At 39.3% G+C, this 24,075-nt stretch overlaps 2 protein-coding genes across 2 annotated transcripts; both read left to right on the top strand.

Annotated features, from left to right (window-relative positions):
• The first annotated feature begins 4,311 nt into the window (after positions 1 to 4,311).
• Positions 4,312 to 17,979, top strand: LOC141640904 (uncharacterized). The gene is made up of 6 exons (XM_074449582.1): positions 4,312 to 4,367; positions 4,874 to 4,960; positions 16,134 to 16,285; positions 16,377 to 16,849; positions 16,948 to 17,125; positions 17,213 to 17,979. Exons 1-6 carry the CDS (start codon positions 4,312 to 4,314, stop codon positions 17,977 to 17,979), a joined length of 1,713 nt encoding a protein of 570 aa, XP_074305683.1.
• Positions 17,980 to 18,305: 326 nt separating this feature from the next.
• On the top strand, positions 18,306 to 19,349 carry LOC141640902 (uncharacterized). Its single transcript, XM_074449581.1, has one exon. It carries the CDS (start codon positions 18,306 to 18,308, stop codon positions 19,347 to 19,349), a length of 1,044 nt encoding a protein of 347 aa, XP_074305682.1.
• Positions 19,350 to 24,075: the final 4,726 nt, after the last annotated feature.

Genomic DNA, 24,075 nt, shown 5'->3' with positions numbered 1-24,075 from the left:
GCTTGGTCTGTCCACCCAATCTTTCAGCAGGATTAATCACTGTATTAAAATCCCCTGCCCAAGCCCAAGGGCCTAAACACTGAGTCTGAATCTGCTTCAGATGCTGCCATAAGACTTTCCTATCTTGTACATCATTAAAAGCATAAATCATAGTCAAATGAAAGGACTGCAGGGTAATTCTGGAAGTAACCTTAGCATGGATGAATTGTGCATCATAAGCTTGCACTTGCACATCAAATAAACTAGGTCTCCATAAAAGCCAAACTCTTCCTCCCTTATGATAGTTACTATTGGTAGTAACACTCCATCCGTCCAGCATAGATGAGGAAATATTATGAACATTCTTACTATTTATTTTGGTTTCCAGGAAACCAAACAATCCTACATTATTATTGTGAATAAACCATTTAATAAACTTTTGCTTATTTACATTATTCAAACCTCGCACATTCCAAAATCCTAGATTATGCATTATTATCAGGGGGTTCAGGAGTTAAGTTACCAATTTGTGCACTCCCAGTTTCTGGGGTATTTTCATTTATAAGAAATTGTCCATCGATAGGAACAGGAGTGCTAATCACCACAGTGGCACTAGTGCTTCCCTTCTCCATAACCGGGGTGACAGGAGTAGGGCTACCAGTCTTTTCTTGTCTTTGAGGCTGCTGATCAGTCTTAAGTTTCACAGGTTTCCAAATTTTCTGAATATGCAGTGGTTTCTTTCCAGTGGGGGGAGCATTCTTTCTGCGATTCGACTCTCATGACCAATGCCATTACATTTATCGCATAAAGAAGGCTTCCATTCATATTCAATGTTTGAGCTATCATCTTCCCTCTTCATCAAGGAACTTCACTTTGTTAGGGAACTTTTTCCAACAGATTAACTCTACCATAACCCTGGCAAATCGATCCCTGGTCTTATCGTGATAGCCCGACCGCTTCCGATACTTTCCTACCAGTCCAGCTATAATAGGCAGGCATTTACCCCAGAAACGCAGAGGCAGTTCATGAATTCTTATCCATGCAGGGACATTTTTAATATCTTCCTTTGTAAGTTCCACATTCACATTCCATGGCCTCACTATCAGTGGTTTATTATCAAACATAAAGTGCCCAGCCTTGAGAACGTCATCCTTGTCCTTTGTTTCCTTAAACCTGACAAGGAAAATTCCATTTGGCATAAAAGAGACTTTATCAATGTTGTGCTTTTGCCAAATTCGACGAATATATAGTACCTCCCAAGGAGGATTAGCACCCAGCACAAAGCAGTAGACTGCTTTATTCCAATACTCAATCTCATCATGTGTGTCCTCCTTTGTGAACTGGACTAGATTAATATCATTCTCATCATCCTCTTCCTCTACTACTGTTTTCTTTCCCCGTTTGGTAATCCATATGTTGTTTTCAACAACTGGTTCCTCTTCATCATCTTCAAAGGACAGTCCAGGGATTCCATGCACTTCTTGTGTGCTAACTGTTCTAGTAACATCAGTCTCAGACGGCCCCTTCTTCCTCAATTCCTGAATAGTAATACTACTTTTTCCACCAGATTTCACCTTAGTAATCCTACTAGCATGCTTGGATTTCGTTTTGTTTGATGAATTACGTGCCATAATGGTGAAATTAAGCAGAAAATTGAAGCCCTAGTTGATGTCTGCGTTATTAGCGGATACACTTTGTGTAAATTGTTACAAGTTTTAACACTAACTCTCGGATACGTTTTATATTTTTTGCGGATACATTTTATAATTTTTGCGGATACACATGACATTAATGCTAGATACACATTATAATACTTCTGGATACACACATTCATACTTCCGGATACACATCGTATTAATACCAGATACACATGATTATACTGCCGGATACACATGTATCCCGTATTAATACGGTGTGTATTTGGGGTGGTATTTTGTGTATCCAATGCCACCACCATCACCGTTGCCCCCACCACCGCCACTGCCACTGATAACGACACCGCTGCCACCACCACCACCACCACTGCCAGCCTACCACCACCACCACCATCACTGTCACCACCACCACCACGGTGTCAGCCACCACTACTCAGATACACAAACACAACAATCTAGATACACAAACACCAATACTAGATACACAGCCCACCACGGTATCTAGTTTGTATACCTACTGTATCCGTGTATCAATCCCACACATTGAACATCACGATCATCACCGAACCACCACCGCAGACCAAACACACACCACGACAAAATTACGACGCCGGTAAGGACGGTTTCAGACTCTAGAATTTCAGATCTGAATACTAGATTTACAAATTGGAAGTAAAATACTAGATTCACAAATTTCAGATCTGTCAATCTGTGGGTAAAGATTTGATTTGTGGATGTAGGAATTGAAAAATATAAGAAAAGGAGAGGAGAGATGCAACCATAGATAGAAAAAATGTGTGGAAAACAAAGACACAGACGATTTCAATGAAAGATAAGGATAGAACAAAGAGAGATGCCTTTACTTTCTTTGTCCCGCTTTTCCACTCCTATGGCTGCAAACCAAATCTGCACTCCTTTAATTAATTAAAAAACTAAACTATTTACTCCCTGGGCTAATAATTCAATTCTTCTTCTTCTAATTCTATTCTCTGGGTCAACCCATAATATAAACATCACAAAAACTGTCCAACCGCAAACATTCAAGTCAGATAACCCGATAACCGATAACCGATAACCGATAACCAGCGAGTCAGCGATTTGGTTATTAGAGAGCCACTGCGCACTTCACATCAACACCCACGATTACACCACCATCACCACAACTACCTTATCGTCTTTCTACCTTCGATGCCCCACCAAATACGCCATTAAAGAGCCAAATCAACAAACAAATCGCCAGATCTACAGGAAATGACGAAAACAAATCGCCTGAACCGAATTCGTCAATCGTCGACCACCACGTTATCATCGACCAGCAAACATCTTGCTGTTCCCCAACACCAAGACACCACCGGAGTCATTTTCGACCGACGAGGACATTTTATGACACTAAATATTCCGACTATATCGTGAATTTGATTGATTTTCTGAAAATTTACTTCAATTTGAGTAGATCTACGATATACCTCACCAAATTTGGAAAAATGAAGGAAACCATCAATGTCGGTGATACCACCAGCGGTGAGAGTGGTGTTTGTGTGTGAGGTAAAGAGAGAGAAGATTCTCCAGTGATGACGACGGTGCCGTACCGGTGATATGGTGGACCACTGGAGGGAGGCAGATGATAGACAGTGGTGGGTGGGTTAGAAAGAAGATCTGAGAAAGAGTATTGTTGTTGTGTTAGAAAGTAAATGACAAAATAGTGGAGTGCCTGAGTTATAAATAGCGCGTGTGTTTTTACCTAAGGTTTTTAAGTCAGTTCGTACGGTTCGTAACTTAATTTGGTTCGTACGAGGATCCCGATTATATATATATATATATATATATATATATATATATATATATATATATATATATATATATATATATATATATATATATATATATATATATATATATATATATAGAGGCGGGATCTCGTGAGTTTGGTTCTTACGGTGAGTTGTGAGTTTGGAAAATCTCAGCCACTAGATTAAAAGAAACCAAGGGCTGAAATTAAATCTAATATTAATAAGAACACCTGGCAGCTTGAATGTCAAAACAAACACACTTATGCTCCTCTTTACAAACCCAGAAAAACCTCCTCAAAATCTCAGTAAATTCACGCAAAAACAATGTTGTCTTCTCAATTGAACCAATTTTTCGATTAATTTCAACAATTATGCATTAGATCTATTAAAAATGTTTATTTTCGACAAATTGTCCAGCAACATTTTTGCGTAACTTGTCTAGCAACATAGATACATTTTTGCCAAGCCAATCATTCATACAAATTTGAAATTGTTCATGAGGAGATTCACAATTAATCGCCTCGCCTAAGGAGTCAATCTGGGATTCACCATTGATTGTAAAAATCATCTGCCTTTAGATTGCTGGATTTCAATGGAAATACTCACTCCAATCCAATCGAATATTTGAGACCATTAGGTTGTCTTAATTTTGGTAATAATTAGTTAAATTTGAGCGCTTTTGTTGATTTTTTGAACTGTGATGGTTGTTTCGGGTTAGCGAGTGGTGGTAGTTTCGGTTGTGCTAGAGATGGGATAATCTACGAGGATGATGTGTAATCTATTGAAGGGGATGAGGGTATGGATTATGGGACTAATTTGAGTTGAATTGAGGATTAGGACTTTGAGATAAATTAGAGGTAAATAAATTATAGGGAGGAGATATAACAATGGAGGTTTTACCGTGTAATTGGAAAAGGAAGGAGATGAAGCTTAGTATAAGAAGGCAAGTGAGATCCGCGCGTTAAGTGTTACCTGCTACTCCAAGTTAAAAACGGGACAATTCTATTAAAAGAAGAGGAGTATAATAGTTAAGTATATTTCTAGTTAAATGATAGTTTGGATTATTTTGAGAAGAACTATAATAGTTTGGAGTATTCCTATTAAATAACCCTAATTTTTATTGAAAGCTGTCACTTATATATTATTAGCAGCTAGTCTTGCTTGTGACGGGATTATCCCGTCACAAGCTTGTGACCTCTCACAAAAAGGGAGGGGACAAGGTGGGGCACCCCCATGTGCTTTCCACTCACTTCTCAATGGTCATTTTGTGAGAGGAAACGGTAGCCGTCACTCACTTGTGACGAATAATGTCCGTCACAAAGTGAGAATTTGTGTATTAGAATAACATGAAAATATTTTCATGTCAATATGTGCATTTGCATATGGTTGCTGACCAAGTAAGATCCCTTGTCATTGTCTTGTTTTCTTTTAATGATCACCTACTCTCAGTTATCAAGAAGCTGCCTTTAATCGGAATGCGGGAATTGCTTATATTCAACCCCATGGTGAAAACGATGTGCGGAAATTTGAACAGTGGTACCCTCTTATTTTTTGAATTTCTACGCAATAATTTTTAAAAATATGACACACGGACGGATCACGTTTAAAGAAAAAAAATTGCGTGAGATTTTTCTAACTTGTTACACCATTAATATACTTAAGCCTCGTTTGATTTGGAAAAATGAGAGATATTTGGTTAGTCTAAATCTTGAGATTTTATTTTTCCCATGAATTAAAGTAGTAAAAAAAAAAATCAAAGTGACACCAGAACAACATCAAAATAACAGCAGAATAATAGTAGAATAACAGCACAATAACATGTGGTAAAAAAAAAAAAATCAAAGTCGTAAAAAAAAATTAAAGTGACACCGGAATAACATCACAATAACACCAGAATAACAGCACAATAACATGCGGTAAAAAAAAGTAAAAAAATCAAAGTCGTAAAAAAAATCAAATGTGAAACCGTAATAACAACACAATAGTAGCAGAATAATAGTAGAATAACAGCACAATAACACGTGGTAAAAAAAAAAAAAAAACAAATTCGTAAAAAAAATTAAAGTGACAGCAGAATAACATCACAATAACAGCGGAGTAACAATAACAGCACAATAACACGTGGTAAAAAAAAGGAAAAAAAATCAAAGTCGTAAAAAAAAATCAAAAAAACAGCAGAATAACATCACAATAATAAATGGAATAACAATAACAGACAATAACATGTGGTAAAAAAAAAGAAAAAAATCAAAGTCGTTAAAAATCAAGTTAAAAAAAGCACAATAACAAACATAATAACACGAGGTAAAAAAAATAAGAGTGAAAAAAAATTCAAGCAAAAAAAAATTTGGTACAAAAAGAAAAAGAAAAAAAGGTAACATAATGAGAAAATTAGAGAAAAACATAAGAGAAAAAAAATCAAAGTTGTAAAAAAAAAGCATAATAACACGAGGTAAAAAAAAGAGAAAAAAAATTAAAGTAAAAAAAAAAAAGAGTAGCATTAGAAAAAAGAGAAAAAAAACTAAATAACAATGCCTTTATATGACAACTAAGATTAATCTTGGCCACTCATCTCTAATGTAATCTAATGGTTGAGATTCCCCCAACTCACAACTCACCATAAGAACCAAAATTACCAAATCCAATCTCTCTCTCTCTCTCTCTCTCTCTCTCTCTCTCTCTATATATATATATATATATATATATATATATATATATATATATATATATATATATATATATATAATCACTTCTATCACGTCTCACATTTCTCTCTAAAAAACCCTCCCTCCACTCACACAAACCCACCCTCACCTACCACCTAAACCACCCGACAACACCACCTACACCACCTCGACAACACCACCACGCACCTCATTCACCACCAACCACAAACCAACATTCGCCGCCCAACACCATCAGATTCGCCATCTTCTTCTCTTCTTTCTCCAATAAATTCAATAACCGAGATCTATAATTTAAATCACAAAGTTTTAGCATAAGGGATCACGACAATCACATAAACAAACAAGACAACCAGACAAGGTCAGTAACTGAGACAAGACACAACATAAACCAACAACAATCGTCAACAGAAAACAAACACAACCAATCACACACAATCATACCCACTCCAATCAATCTCCGTCACCGATCGTCCTTTGGACCAGCCCGCCCGCGTGGGGGACCGTAGCCGTTCCCACCTAAGCCCCGCTCATCATACCGAGTGATAACCCTGTCCCATTAATGTGCATATCCCCTCCCGTGGCGGGTTCCACGGAGGGCAAAATTAGGGCGTGAAGCCACTCCTGCAAGTGACTCCACTCAGCCGAGGACGCACCTCGAGAACTAGAGACAAACAAACACAGGCAACTGCAATACAACAACAATCGACATCCATTATACACCAACCAGGTACCACGTATACCCAACTACACGGTCACAACAGCAATACAACATCACACAACAACCGACACTCTAGACATTCAATAGAAGCTGAGTAGGCGAACCTACCATTAAGCGACTGCGATGATTCCATGTCCATACACGCAACAACCAGCAAACAAGCAACACCTATACACACAATATAATCATCTATTACTACCATTCTAACCCTAACTGAAAACAACAAAGATATGGATGATGATGACAACATACCAACATGAGGAAATCTGGCAAAGGACCGCTACCCGACTCAAGCTATGCACTACTAAGGCACAAGGACCTTCAAAGGTGCTATGAAAAGGCATATGGTGAAGGGAAGAGGAAAGGACGACATCTAGGTTTAGAAGAAAGAGGCGGAAATGATTTGCGGTTTTAGGAAAACACGATTATAAACCCTCGCTGAAAAGACGCTACTCGATCGAGTGCCTAACATACTCGATCGAGTGGCCCCTACTCGATCGAGTATCCAAGCTACTCGATCGAGTAGCCTCTACTCTATTGAGTACCACTCACAACTCAAGACACAAGGTAACTCTGGCACGTAATCCTAAGAACCATTACTGCTCCCAAGGTCGGTCAACGCTGGTCAACGGATCCCTAAAAGGGCGGGTATTACAATCTCCCCCTCCCCTTAAAAAGAACTTCGTCCCCGAAGTTCAACTCACCTATCCCAAAGCACAAGATATGGAAACAAGGCGACATCACTACTCCTCCGACATAGGTCACTATTCCCCAGAAATACTATCCCCCATGTCATCATCATCAACTGTCTAACACTCCATCTAGATCGACTTCTACACTCTACCACTTGAAATACCAACCTCACAACATGAACCAGCACAACCAACGACTACACTGCTGCTCACAACCCTTAGCTACGCACTACGAGATTACACTTTCACTAGTACACGACCATCAACACAAAATATGTCACATTGACACAACTATGTTACCCAACGGTATAATTCTATTCAAACGCATGCCATCATAACTATCTCTCTATGACTGCCTTTTCATAGCACCTTATTCAACCAGTACTTCAACATACAAATTACTCAACAAACAAGGAAAATAATTATAGCTCTGTACTAGAAATGTAACAAAAATGATAGAAACATTATAAACAAACAACGAAATAATTGTAATATCAACCTTTTTATTTCGCGACATTACTCTTCCCCTCTAAAAAGGAACTTCGTCCCCGAAGTTCACCACCGAATTATTACTCACATTACTTAAAGCTTACCTCTTGTCATATAACCAACACATACAATGCCCTATGGACATTACTCATTACTCACACAAACATTAATTCATAAAACCATTTGCTACTTTATTCGAACAATCAGCCACGGTTACGAATGCATGTATATATCAATTGTATATATATATAGGAAATACACAACTCCGGTGAAATATAACTAGCAGACATTAAGGATGTAAAATGAATGCAATAAGAACCAACTACTACTTGCACTATTCGTTACGGATCCACATTCAAAATCCAAACACGACTTCCAACGTATCAAATTAACGGTCCAAACATGTTACTAATCGTAAACAACCATGTTAAACATTAAAACATGCAATGATATAACCATTAAAACGATTTTGATTAACGAAATGTTCCTGTAATAGTGCCACTCGATCGAGTATATAGGGTGCTCGATCGAGATGGCCCTACTCGATCGAGTGTCTTAGCTACTCGATCGAGTAGCCTTAAATCAGAATACTCCATCCTCGTCACACCTACAGCTACTCAACCGAGTGAGGGGCACTCTGTCGAGTGGCCACAGGTCAAAATCCTCGAAATCTTCCTGTCATAACACAATATATATATATATATATATATATATATGTATATATATATATATATATATATATATATATATATATATATATATGTATATATATATATATATATATATATATATATATATATATATATATAAAATGTCACACAAGCGCGAGTCGGGATGACAACCCGACCCCCAAAATCCTGCAAACAAGTTTAATCTAAACAAGTACGGCCTTATGGCCATCCATACAAACCAAATGTAAGAAGTACGAACCGAAAAATAAAGGTTACTAACATCCAACATAACCAAAAACCATAATCAAAGAGAAAGAAACGGAGTATCACTCCTGCTGCTGCTGCTCCTCCATCATCTCATCCCCAGCTCCGTCCCCTCCCGAGGTGCTTGCTTCTGATGACCCAAAACCCGCTTCGACCCCTGCTCTAGCTCCTGGACTCTCATACCATGGGGTCAAACCGCCGAAAGCAAAAGACTGTGGTGTCCCCCATGTTGCCATGTCCACTCCATAGGAGTGGAAAACCCCACTGTAGTCTCCAACCCCGCTCCACCACACTGGGTGTGGTCCCTCGGTCCCAATACCCTGAGCATATGACATCTCATGCATGTTTCGGAGCGTCAAGGTAGAGGACACTCTCTCTGCCAAGTAGCTCGAACGTGGCTCCGGGGTATCAAGGTAGGGGTACCAAGGAAATGGGTACTGAGGTGGTGCTGCTGGCTGTGGCTGGGTCTCAGCCGTCCTCTCCCTCACACGACGTGGTCCCCTCCCTAGCCTGGGTCTATCCTCCGCCGCTCTCACATTCTCCCCCTTCCTCGGCTCGGGCATAACCTGAAGGATCGTGTCGTCAATGAGGTATGTCTGACCCTGCCGAGGTACATCATCCTCCTCCTCATCGGAGTCAACAACTACCACCACTGGGTCTAACGGCTCCATCGGTGGAAGGTGCTCAGGGGCCAGTATTCTCATCCAGCTCATACCCCACACCCTCCAAGCTAGGCTACCATTCGGCAAGGTTATCAACCATTTCAGGTCGAGGTAGTAATCTCTGTCCATGGTAGGCACTGGAGTGGCTAGAGGAACGTACTCAGAAGAAGCCTCAAAGAAAGTTAGCTTTTCAGCCAACCGAGTGGCAAAAGCACCACAACTCAAGTACCGAGTGGTAGAAGAAGCCATCAAAGCAAGGCTGGCATAGACAATGGCAGGAGCATTAAAGACCACCTTCTCGGTCCGCTCCGGGTTAAGATAAGCCATCAAAAGCAATAACTCGTGAGAGTTTAACTTACTCATATCAGGCCGCTCATAAAGAAGATTCAATATGGAACGAAGTAAGATCCTCAAAGTGACATGCTGCACATCATTAATCAACATATTGCTGGCGGTGGGGGCTGACTTCCCAGTAAGGTAAGGCATAAGGCGGCAAACCCCGCACTCAACTGGAATCTCGCGGATGGATCCCTTGGGAGGCTTAGCCAAACCAAGGTGAGAAGCAAAGAGGTCCATGGTAGTTAACACAAAACTCGTGTTCATAAGACAGAATTGGACAGACTGCTCATTCGGCTCGTATTTAAATGAGCTCATGAACTCCAAAGTCAGGAAGGCATAGGAATGTTTCCTTAAACGATACAGCCCCGTGAACCCCAAGGTCTCAAAAATGTGACAAACATCCGTCTCAATCCCCAGGTCATCTAGAAGTGTGGTGTCCATACAACGAGTGGGTCTCATCTTCCGGGCCTGCAAAGCTACAAACCTCTCTCTGCTTATAGTCCACAAAGACTACTGAAGGGTACTCCGGTACAGATGGTACTACTGGTCCACTACCCTCCCCAATCTCGGGCTGAGAAGCCCTTCCTCTCTTACTTTGACGAGTTCCCAGGTTTAGTCTCGACATCTGTTTCAGCATACAGTTTAAACATACTTACATAGGCACTCAAAACATGTTGGCTTTGGCTTATAGGAAGCATGTGTTGAGATTGCATGGAGTGCCTAAGGAGATAGTATCTGACAGAGATGCGAGGTTTATCTCAAGGTTTTGGAAAGAGTTGCAGAAATCTTTGGGAACAACTTTGAAGATGAGTACATCATTTCATCCTGCGACAGACGGTCAGACTGAGAGAACAATCAAGACTCTTGAGGATATGTTACGAGCTTGTGTGATGGATTTTGGTGGTAGCTGGGAACAAAGATTAGATTTGATTGAGTTTTCTTACAACAACAGCTATCACACCAGTATTGGCATGGCACCGTTTGAGGCTTTATATGGGAGGAGATGTCGGAGTCCGATTTGTTGGGACGACAGTGCCGAGGCAGTGGTTCTAGGAGCAGAGATGGTACATGAGATGGTTGAGCATATTAAGATGATCAGGGAAAGGATGAGAGCGGCTCAGGATAGGCAAAAGAGTTATGCAGATCTAAATCGCCGGGATATAGAGTTTCAGGTTGGGGACAAGGTTTTTCTGAAAGTGTCTCCTATGAGTGGGGTTATGAGATTTGGGAAGAAAGGCAAGTTGAGTCAGAAGTTCATAGGACCTTATGAGATCTTAGACCGGGTTGGAGAGGTTGCTTATCGTTTGGCTTTACCAACTGCTTTGGAGAAAGTGCATAATGTGTTTCATGTATCTCAGCTGCGGAAGTATGTGAGTGACCCATCACATGTGTTAGAGGCAGAGAGCATAGAGCTAGATGAGTCCTTGTCTTATCTTGAGGTGCCTAAGCAGATTCTTGACCGGAAGGTTAGGAAGACTAGGAGTGGTGAGACAGTTTTGCTTAAGATCCTTTGGTCTAATCATGAGGTAGAAGAACCTACATGAGAGGCAGATGAGGCCATGAGAGAGAGTTACCCTTTCCTTTTTTATCAGGTATGTATGGTTACGGAGACGTAACTTTGTTTCTTGTAGGGGGGTAGGAGATGATCGCAAAGAGTTTTTACACCTTTTTTTTGTGTTGTGTCGGTATGTTTTGTAGTGGTTTGAGTCGAGTTGAGTTGGTTGGTAGCATGTTTTTATGTTGAGTTTTATGTTGGTTGTTGTGTCGGGAGTGTTATAGTATGTCTTTTCTTTGTTGGGGTTTGAACTTCGGGGACGAAGTTCTTTTTAAGGAGGGAAGACTGTAATACTACGGTTTTATGAGTCTCTGGGTACTCTATCGAGTGGGCCTTACTCTATCGAGTAAGGGTGTTTTGGTTTTTTAAAACAGTGTTCTGTTTGTAGGGTACTCGATCGAGTAGCCTTGGTATATCGAGTAGGGGGCACTCGATCGAGTACGTTAGTTGCTCGATCGAGTGGCTCGGTTTACGGGTAATGTTTTGTCGGGTTTTGTTAATAATGCGAATAGATATATATAACTTTCCGTCATCATCACTAAACACTTTTATTAAACCTAATCACTTCAAAAGAGATTTCAAACTACGTTCTTCGCATCTTTCGCATTATTGACAAATCCCGGAGCTTGAGAGGTCGGAATTCATCATCCTTTACATTCTTGTGATCCTTGCATTGAGGGTAAGATCTACGTACCGATTTTATAGTATTTTATTAAGTTTGTTTAAACTCTAATTTGGGGGTTTGGGGGTTTTGTTGTCTTTTATGATTGTTAGTAATTGTATGATCATATGTTAGGAGGAGGATTCGTAGAGGAGGCTTTTTGATAACAGCTGTTGAGATCGTCTGATTGTATTGCATTCCACGTAGGGTTTCCCTACTCAGTATTAGTCACATGATGTGTTGGTTGTGCTTTGTGATTGTTGAGTTTTATCGTACGAGTATTGTGATAGTTTTTGGGTTTGATTGCTGATTAGTAGTTGTGATTGATTGTATCTGTCTGTGTTTTTCGGGGTGCGTCCCTGGCTGAGTGGAGTCACTTGCGGGAGTGGCTTCATGCCCATGATTCGCCTTCTGTGGAACCCGCCACACAAGGGATGTGCACATTAATGGATTTGGGTTATTCGCTCGACGGAGATGAGCGGGGCTTAGGTGGGAACGGCCGCGGTCCCCCACTGGCGGCGAGGAGTAACCTGTTGCGATGGGTACTCTGGCAGGGCTACACACTTTAGTGTGTAGTCAGTATTGTGGAGTTGGTGATGGAGTTCGGGGTATATCTGTGACGATTGAGCTGTATTGTGTGTTGTTTTATTGAGTTATGTAAATTGTGTGATTAGTACTGACCCCGTGTAATTGTTTTAAAAACTGTGGTGATCCATTCGGGGATGGTGAGCAGTTGTTGAGCAGGTATGAGTCGAGATATATGGGATAGCTGGGATGTGTCGCCACCAGATGATAGAGTCTTCCGCTGTAGTTTTGATAGTTTTTAGACAAATGTTTTGAGATCATGTAAACCGTATTTTGGCAGTTGGTTTTGGATTGTATTTACTCACTTAAACTTTATACTATTTAAACGTTGTTTCTTTATTGTCTTTTGATTATCATTGCCTCGGGAAATCGAGATGGTGACAGCTTTATACCTGAGTGGTCCTGGTAAGGCACTTGGAGTATGAGGTGTCACAGTAAGTCTTTTTTTTTTAGATCTTTTTATTTGGTTTGTTGGTGGTGATTGGAGAAGGTGCGGCTGGTGGAGTAGCTTTTGGTGGTGGTGGGTTAGAATGGAGGGAGGTCGTACATGGTGGAGTGGTTGTCGGTTGTTGGCATATGCTATTGTTGACAGTGGTGGTTGTGGTTGGATGAGGTGGTGGTGATGCGGCTAGAGGAGATAACGGGTGACGGTGGGCTGCGGTGGGGTGGTGGATGTAGGGAGGGTGATGGTGGGTGTTAGGGTTATTTTTTTTTCTTTTTAAAAATCTAAAACCTAGATCTGGTTTTTTGTGGTGGGTGGTTGTGGTGGTTGGCGATGTTGATGTTGTGGGAAATAAAGGTACACCCATGAAAGACCAAATTTACACTTCTGAAGGACCAAAGTTACACTTCTAAATGACCAAAGTTACACTCGTAAAGTACCATAGTTACACTAAATTACATATACTTGGCTAAAATTACATAAATTAAAATTTTATATACAAATTGACCCCAAAAGTCTAAATTTAAACTCTTAAAATATCAAAGTTACTCGTAAAACAGCAAAGTTACACTTGTAAAATGTTAAAAATTATATAAATCCAAATTTTTATATAAAAAATCGCCTTAAAAAATTAAAGTTACACTCATACAACATCAAAGTTACACTTATATATATATATATATATATATATATATATATATATATATATATATATATATATATACATATATATATATCTAAAAGTCAAAAGTCAAATCACGGACAGTCAATAGTTACACTCATCAAACATCAAAGTTACACTTAGGTAGTGTGTGGCTGAGAAGAGGACTCAAGGACTCAAAAAATATGGTGGACTCGATTGATTTTTTCTCTCTCTCTCTCTCTCTCTCTCTCTCTCTCTCTCTATATATATATATATATATATATATATATATATATATATATATATATATTATGATCAAGTGAGTCCTTCAAGTATTTTTGAGTCCATCAGCTTATTAAGGGCCCTTAAATGAAGAGAATGGATGTCATAGATTAAACCCCAAAAAAGGTGTTTAATGGCTAATCTATACACTCTCCTCCCCTCACTAATCCACCTTAATTAATTAATCACTAATTCACTATATATTTTTTTTCCCTCTCACCCACTTCTCTCGCATCTCACACATTTCACTTCCCTCCTCTCTCAAAAACTCCAATAAATCAAAAACCCGAAAAAACCAAATAAATCAAAAACCCAAAAAACCGAAATAAATTACACACTCCTCTCTTACTCATTCACCACCACCCCAACCGACACCACCCCGCACCACCCACCACCACCACCACCCCACCTATAACAATCTTACCCGCCAACGTCGAAATACAACGCTAATAAGATGGGATGTGAACCATTAGGCCCATTATTTGTCCTCACTTAAGCCCAAAAGCACAAGGCCTTGTTATTAAGTTGTGGATGGAAGCCCTTATAAATATTTCATAAGCCACTCAATTTTAGGATGTGGGACAACTTCCTTCTCAATCTCTTGGGGTGTTACAAACTTCCCACTTAAATAACACAACGTCCCAATTGTGCCCGGAGGTTGAACGCAACCAAGCCCAGAATCCTCCCCAACTTGGTGGGTGACCCTGGTACTCCTGCCCACAGGATCACCACACGGTCGCAGGGTTGCTCTGATACCATATTTAACAATCCGACCCGCCAACGTCATAACACAACCCCAATAAGATGGAACGTGTACCTTTGAGCCCATTATTTGTCCTCACTTAAGCCCAAAAGCACAAGGCCTTGTTACTAAGTGGTGGATGGAAGACCTTATAAATATTTCATAAGCCACTCAATTTCAGAATGTGGGACAACTTACCATTCAATCTCTTGGGGTGTTACACCACCACCACCGCCTACCCCTACACCACGATCTCGTTTTTTTTTTTTCATTTTTCGTGTTAATTTTGATGATTTGGGTCATTTTTTTTATATTTGCTTATTTTTGTTAGTTTTTATTTTATTTATATATGTAATCTCGTGTTGTTATTTATTTTCTCAAATCTCGTCTTTTTATAAATTTATTTTTCAGATTTCAAGTTTTCAAATCTGGTTTTTAATTGTTGAGATCCTTTTATTTTGATCTTAGATCTACTAAATAGATCTCAAATATTTTGTTGATTTTAATCTTAAATCTACAAAATAAGTATATTTTTGAAAAAATAATTATATATTCTCGTTTTTTTGGTGAAAAATAGTCGTTGTTATTTTGGTTGTTGAGTTGGTGTTAGTGGTTAGGGCGGTGGTGGTTGTTGGTAGACTGGCTAAAGTTACAGCCTCAACGAACTCAAGTTACTCAGTAAAGTAAAGTTACACTCACAAAAAGACTAAGGGGGCAAAAAAGAAGAGTTGCATGCATCCTCTATTAAAGTTACATTCTTTCCGATTAAAGTTACACCTCTGATTGTTAAGGTTACATAGACATTTGACTAATGTCACACCCATAAAACAATAAATTTACAAAAATTGAATAATTTCAAATTTATATATTTAAAATCACATCTAACTTCAATTGAGTGTGTAATACCCCATATTTTAGGACTTGGTCAATGGTTAGTCAACGGCGGAAATGTCGAAATGTGATTTATAAATTATATTTCAAAATATGTATTATTATATTTATTAATTAAATAATTATGTTGTAAGACGGAATTAAATAATTAAATAATGGTTGAGTCGGGATTTTGACACACACTGTGTAATAGAGCGTGTTTAATAATAATAATAATAATAATAATAATAATAATAATAATAATAATAATAATAATAATAATAATAATAATAATAATAATAATAATAACAATAATAATAATAATAATAATAATAAATTATTATTATTATTATTATTATTATTATTATTATTATTATTATTATTATTATTCATGTTTCTCCTCCCAGGGTTGCTGTAAAGCACTCAGAATGCAGTGTACTAGGGAAGCCTCCTGAACCTGGTGATCCTAATCCTCCTCTGAACTCTACCTGCCCTGGTGTCTTATATCCTAACAGATATGATGTTTTGGCTATTCTTCCTGCAGATGAATTAGTGGATGGTTCTATTGTGGAGGCCCCTCTGATATCTTTTTAACATGATTATCTCTACCTGGAATATCTGAGGTTTCAATAAGGTAGCTAAACATTTAGAGGTTCTTAATTTTCTGAAAACCAATAAAATTGATGTTCTTGGTCTCTTGGAAACCAGGGTTAAGATTAATAAATCTACCAGGCTTTTGAGAACTAAATTTGGAAGGTTCCATCATTTTTGTAACTACAATAGTCATTATAATGGTAGGATTTGGCTTCTCTGGGACTCTTCTACTACTCTTGTCACTATAATCCAGGCTCATGCTCAGTTTATCCATTGTCACATCCATCATCTTATTACTAGTAGGAAATTTCATCTTTTTGTGGTTTATGGAAGCAATTCTGCTTCTGTTAGAAGTGATCTTTGGTCTAGGTTGTCCTCTCTGGCTGCTCAAGTGGGACCATGGGTTGTTATGGGGGATTTTAACATCATCAGAAGTCCCAGGAGAAGATCAGCAACACTCCTCTTGAACTTGTTGTTATTAGTGAGTTCAACTCTTGTCTGTCTTCTTGTGGACTTGATGATCTATTTGGTACTGGTTGTGAGTTCACTTGGTTTAATAAGCAAGAGTTGCCCACTGTTGTTTACTCCAAGCTAGATAGAATTTTAGTTAATGCAAGGTTGTTACAGGTCTTTGATCAAACTACTGCTTGTTTCTTACCCCCTGGAATTTCTGACCATTGCCCTGCTGTACTTTCTTTCTATGGTGACCCTCTCGCCAAGAAACAGTTTAGATTTTTGAATTGTTGGATTGATCACCCTGAGTACAGGAACCTAGTTTCATCTGCTTGGTGTACTAAGGTGACTGGCAACTCTATGTACAGATTAATGGCTAAACTCAAAAGTGTTAAATAGACATTGAAGTCCTAACACTCCTCTTCCTTCTCTAATATAGATCTTAGAATCAAACAGAAAAGAGAGGAACTTGAGCAATGTTTTAGGAATCTTCAACTTGACCCTCTCTCTAAGGATTTCATTACTAAAGAGAAATCTATTTCTCTTGAGTTTTGGAATCTAAAAAATACTGAAGCTAAAATCCTGATTCAGATCGCTAAGCTTCGTGACATTAAACAAGGTGATATTTGCTCCAAATGTTTCTTTGCCAAGAATAAAGAAAGACAGCAGAGGCAATATATTAGTGAAATCCAAGGCATCTCTGGTCAAAGACATTGTGGCATTCCTGATGTTGGGAAAACCTTTGTTGAGTACTATACACAACTCCTGGGTTCTTCTCAACCTGTTATGCCTGTTGATCCTTCCATTTTTTCTGGTGGACCCTGTCTGGATGATAAAGCAAAAGAAATACTCACTATACCTATTTTTAGAGAAGAAATCAAGGCCTCTCTTTTTTCAATTCACACTAATAAGAGCCCTGAATTGGATGGTTTTTCTGCTGGTTTTTTCAAATCTGTTTGGGATATTATTGAAGAAGACTTCTGTACTGCTATTGAAGACTTCTTCATAACCAGTTTTATGCCTAAGCAAGCAAATGTCACCCTTATTTATCTCATTCCTAAAAAGAAAATTGTTCAGAGTGTGAAGGACTTCAGGATTATTTCTTGTTTCTCTATCATTTATAAAACTATTAGCAAGATTTTGACAAACAGGCTTCAGAGAGTTATACCTCAGTTGGTGGGGGAAGGAACAGGCTGCTTTTCTTAAAGGTAAGAGCCTCCAGGAGAATGTCATGCTTACTCAGGGACTTTTGAAGAGTTATAATAGCAAATATCTCACACCCAGATGCATTCTCAAAGTGGATATTGGCAAAGCTTTTGATCCATCCAATGGCCTTTTTTACAGGATATGCTTCATGGTTTTAACTTCCCACCCACTTTTGTCAATTGAATTATGGATTGTGTCACTGGAGCCTGGTATACCATTAAAGCTAATGGGCCAACTGGGGTTTTTTCAAAGGAAGGAGTGGGGTAAGGCAAGGTGATCCCCTCTCCCCTCTTTTGTTTGTCCTTTGTATGTAAATCCTTTCTAGAATGCTCAGAGAGAGGGGTAAAGATCCTCTTTTCACTTTTCACTCTAAGTGTGTTAAGATACAGCTCACCCACCTCATCTTTGCTGATGACTTAATGATATTCACCAGGGGTGATCTTCCCTCTGTCAAGAGAGGTACTCAAGTGCTCCTTGAATTTTCTAAAAGGTATGGCTTTATGCCTAACTTTGATAAGACTGCGGCTTACTTTGGTGGTACTTCTCCTGAGCTGAGGCAGCTAATTTTGGAGGATAGTGGTCTGACTGAAGGGTCCTTCCCTTTTAGATATCTTGGACTTCCCATCAATCATGGTAGTTTATCCTTCTGTATGTTTGATGGTCTGGTTACCAAACTGAAAACTCTGTCCACCTCCCGTGCCTCCAAATTCCTCTATTATGCAAGAAAATTACAGGTTATTAATTCCATGCTTTTTGGACTGGTTAATTTCTGGTGCAGCAGGTTTCTCCTTCCTAAGAGCATCTGTAAACACATTGATACTTTCTTCAGGCAGATCTTTTGGGGATATGCTAAGGGTCATCATAAAATGATTTTTAAAAACTGGTCTAGCATTTGCACCCCCTTGTCGGAAGGAGGCCTCAACATCAAGAACTTTCACTCCTGGAATCTAGCCAATATGCTGAAATGGCTTTGGTTACTTTACACTGGCATAGACTCCATTTGGGTGACTTGGATCAATCATTACTTCCTCTCTGGTCATACCATATGGGATATATCTATATATGAATACTTTGCTGAGAGCCTTAGAGGTGTCCTCCTAGCCAGGGACTTGCTCCTAAATCAAGTGGGTGATGTCTCATCTACTATTGCCTGCCGGCATTCCCGTGTTGTGCGTGGTTCCTTTTTTATGAGTAAAGCTTATGACCTTCTCAAGCATAAAAGTCCTCCTCATAGAGTATACAAATCCCTGAATTGTGACTGCATTCTCCCTCATTACAAGGTAATCCTCACTCTGGCTCACTACAAGAAATCCTATTTCGGGCGACTTAAAATGGCGACTGACAAAAATAGTGGCCAAATTGGCGACTGAAACAAATTTCGGGCGACTGAAATTAGTCGCTAAGTGGCGACTACCAAAATCCTTCAAATTATTGAACCTGGCGACTGATTTTCAGAAAGGGCGACTGAAATCAGTCGCCAAATTGGCGACTACCCCTCTTCAGTCGGCAATTTCAGTCGCCCGCTCAACGATTATATCGACACATGCAGCTCCTTTCTCCCCTCTCTCATACTTTACCAAAAAACATAAACACACAAAACAACTCAACCGCAAACAACAAATCCGACTTGTACCCGACCACCACTCTGACCACCGCTCCGACCACTGCTCCGACCACCATTACTGTGACGACAAGGTTCATCCTCTCCCTTATTTCGGTTCATCTAAGGTATAATTTCTTTGTCTTAAATTTCAATTACTTTGTTTAATTTTAGATTATTTTGTTATTGTAATTAGTATTAGGATGATTTGATATGTTTATGTAAATATTTGTGTTGATTATTAGGTTTTAATTGTAATTTAATTAGGTTTTGGTGAAATTGAGATTAAGGGTTGTGTAAATTGGGGGTTTTGATAATGATGATTGTGGTTATAGTAGTGTTGTTGATTTTGATTAATATTAGTTTTGTTAGTTTTGTTGATTTTGTTTATTGGTTATATTGTTTAGTGAATTAGTATAATTAGACCTGGCAAACAGATTGGGTCGTGTCGGGTTCGTGTTCGTGTCACATTTAAACGTTTCACAAACCCTTCAACCCAAACCCGACCCGTTTAAATCTCGTGTCGTGTTCATGTCGACCCACTTACATAAATGGGTCATCAAGCCTCAACCCTAACCCGCTAATATCGTGTCCGGTTCGGGTCGTGTTTTCTTGTCATGTCAATATTTGGAAAGTTTTAAGTATATTTATGTGATGAAAGATAAAAAAAATAGGATTAATTTATTAAACAGGTCATTCGTGTCGGGTTCGTGTTTAGAGAGCTCAACCCAAACCCGACCCAATTAAATATCGTGTCGTGTTCGTGTCGACCCACTTACATAAATGGGTCATTGAGCCTCAACCCAAACCCGTTAATTTCGTGTCGGGTTCGTCGTGTTTTCGTGTCGTGTCATTATTTGCCAGCTCTAAGTATAATGTTAGTAAGGTGGAAGTTATTATATGTTAGTAATGTTGAATATAGTAAGTTAGTATAAAGTTTTGTTTTTTAAAGGTAGTAAATTATTTAAATTAGTTTGATGTGGAGTATTGTTAAATGTAGTAATAAATTAGTATAGTTAGTATAATTTTAGTTAATTAGTATAAATTAGTATAATTTTAGTTAATTAGTATAATTTTAGTTAATTACTATAATTAGTATAAATTAGTATAATATTAGTTAATTAATATAATTTTAGTTAATTAGTATAGTTAATTAGTTTGTATGGATTATTGTTAAAGATGGTTATATGTTTTATTGTTAAAATTATGGTTTATATATTATTTAGATTAAAATGAAGAGATTGAAACGTGGATGGATGTACGAAGAAAGAGTAGATAAGAAGAGACGTCCTACCGCTAGATTTATAAAGGGGGTTCGTGGATTTATTGAATTTGCTAAACAAAATGATGAATATTTCAGTCGCCAATTTGGCGACCACATGTTCAAACCTTCAAAAACCATTATTCGAATTACCGAATACGCTACATGTAGCCAACAACCCTATCACAGTCTCAACAATGTATGATTCATATACACACAACGTGACTACTAATGACAACCTCGCTACTGTTCAAAACATGTCGTCTTATTAGGGCCATCTTCCTACTATAACACAACAAACTTCTTCCACAAACATTATAAGCTCAACTAATTTTCTCAAACATTAGAAACTTAACAAATTTTCACTTAACGTAACAAATTTCTTCCCTAGATATTATAAAACGCATATATTATAAAACGCATTAGAAATATAGTAAACTATTCTACGAAATTATTAGGAATAATTATAAACTCGTACATGAAATATAACAAGGACGTTATAAAACATTACAAACATATGGCAACAATTGTTATAATTTCGGCTTTTTCTTTTGCGACATTACTCTTCCCCTCTAAAAAGGAACTTCGTCCCCGAAGTTCACCATCAAACGACCTTCCAGCCACCTAACGGGACACATATTGCAACTTATCGACATTACTCACTAATTTCAATTAGCATTAACTTATATACACCGACTAATTATGAGAATGATTATCATCAATCATGAAAGACATGCATGTAACAATTTGTGTATAATGTAAGTATGGAAATTTCAGGAAATAACTAACGAGTCTTTTCGATAACAAATAAGTTAAGCTTGCTTGTAAACGTTGATGATGTAAAATGAATGCAATAAAAGAAACCTTTGTGTCACATCTATTCCAACCAAATGTCATCTATAAGTCAAGCACGAACCCAAGCATAACTACTAAGTCGACCCAAACATGTTACTCACCTTCAATAACCATGATAGATATCGAAATATGCCAAAAACAAAAGCATTCAAACAATTAAATTTTCGAATAGTGCCTGTAACAGTGCTACTCGATTGAGTGTACTAGGTACTCGATCGAGCTGGCCATACTCGATTGAGTGTCTTAGCTACTCGATCGAGTAGCCCGAGATCAGAATACTCTTTAATTGTCACACCTGCAGCTACTCGATCGAGTTAGGGGCACTCGGTCGAGTGGCAACATGTCAAATTACCTCGAAAACTTCCCTAACACAACACAAAATATATATATACGATCGCATAACCGCGAGTCGGTTGATAACCCGACCACAAATCCTGCAACCAAGTCTAGGAAAGCAAATACGGCCTTATGGCCACCAATACAAACCGAATATAATAAGTACAAAAAGAGAAAGTACCAACCAAAACAAACTAACATCCAACACAACTACAAACATGATAAAAGAAACGGAGTATCACTCCTGCTGCTGCTGCTGCTCATCCATGACATAATTCTCATCTCCACCACCACCCGAGGTGCCTGCTCCTGATGCACCCAAACCCACATCACCACCGGCTCCAGCATCTGGTCTCACGTACCAAGGGGTCAAGCCGCCGTAGGGGTATGACTGAGGTGCTCCCCATGTGGACGCATCCACCCCATAAGAGTGGAAACCCCCGCTGTAATCCCCAACTCCCCTCCGCCAAACCAGATGCGGTCCCGAGATCCTAATGCCCTGAGCATACGCCATCTCATGCATGTTTCGGAGCGTCAGGGTAGAGGACACTCTCTCTGCCAGGTAGCTCTCACGTGTCTCCGGGGTGTCAAGGTAAGGGTAGCAAGGAAATGGGTGCTGTGGCGGTGCAGCCGGCTGTGTCTCAGCAATCCTCTCCCGCACACGGCGTGGCCCTCTCCCTATCCTAGGGCGATCCTCCTCTGCTCTCATATTCTCCCCCTTCCTCGGCTCAGGAATGACTCGGAGGATCTCCGGGTCGATAAAGTACATCTGCCTCGCAGGACGCGTCTCAATCTCCTCCTCATCAGAATCGGCAGCTACCACTGCCGCATGTAAAGGCTCTGTTGGGGGGAGGTGCTCAGGAGCTGGTATCTTCATCCAACTCATTCACCCTCCATGCTAAACTACCATCCTCCAAAGTTCTTAACCACTTCAGGTCGAGGAAGTAATCTCTGTCCATGGTAGGGACCGGGGTGGCTAAGGGAATGTACTCCGAGGAAGCCTCAAAAGAAGTTAGCTTCTCAGCTAAACGTGTGGCGATAGCACCACAACTCAAAAACCTAGTGCTAGAGGAGGCCATCAAGGCAAGACTGGCACATACTATAGCGGGAGCATTGAAGGTCACTTTCTCAGTCCTCTCGGGGTTGAGGTACTCCATCAAAAACAACAACTCGTGGGAGTTTAACTTACTCATATCAGATCTCTCGTAAAGGAGACACAACACAGCACGAAGAAAGATTCTCAAGGTAACATGTTGTACATCATTGATCAACATGTTGCTAGCGATGGGAGCTGATTTCCCGGTGATACAAGGTATAAGGTGGCAAACTCCACACTCAGACGATATGTCACGAAGAGATCCCTTGGGAGGTTTAGCCAAGCCAAGGTGAGAGGCAAAAAGGTCCATGGTCAAAACAAAACTGGTGTTCATAAGACAGAACTGCACAGTCTGCTCAGCCGGCTCGTATTTAAACGAGCTCATGAACTCATGGGTCAGAACATATGAATGTTTACGTAAACGGTATAGCCCAGTGAATCCCAAAGTCTCAAAGATATGACAGACATCCATCTCAACACCCAGGTCCTCTAAAAGAGTCGTGTCCACACAGCGAGTCGGTCTTATCTTACGGGACTGTAAGGCTACAAACCTATCCCATTGTGCGTAGTCAACTTAGACCACAGACGGATACTCTGGTACAGCTGGTACCACCGGTCCACTCCCCTCCCCAACTTCGAGTTGGGCAGCCCTACCCCTCTTACTTTGTCTGGTCCCTAGGTTTAGTCTCGACATCTGTTTCAACATACCATTTAAATACAACAACACATGTGCACCCAAACATACAAAGTACACATATTTAATCATGAAAGAATAATCTAAGTACACACTACAATTCCCCAAATTACAAGTAAAATTTCAAATTCTTATAGCTCAGACGGTCTTTACAGCTGTGAAAATTTTGACATAATTAACATGAATTAACTCAAACACTACAAATTTTAAGATTTAAATCTTCAAAATATATTCACGTACAACTCAAATTTTCA

The sequence above is a fragment of the Silene latifolia genome, chromosome 2, assembly GCF_048544455.1.
Source record: "Silene latifolia isolate original U9 population chromosome 2, ASM4854445v1, whole genome shotgun sequence".
Lineage (NCBI taxonomy): Eukaryota > Viridiplantae > Streptophyta > Magnoliopsida > Caryophyllales > Caryophyllaceae > Silene > Silene latifolia.
This window is presented reverse-complemented; position numbering and strand designations above follow the sequence as displayed.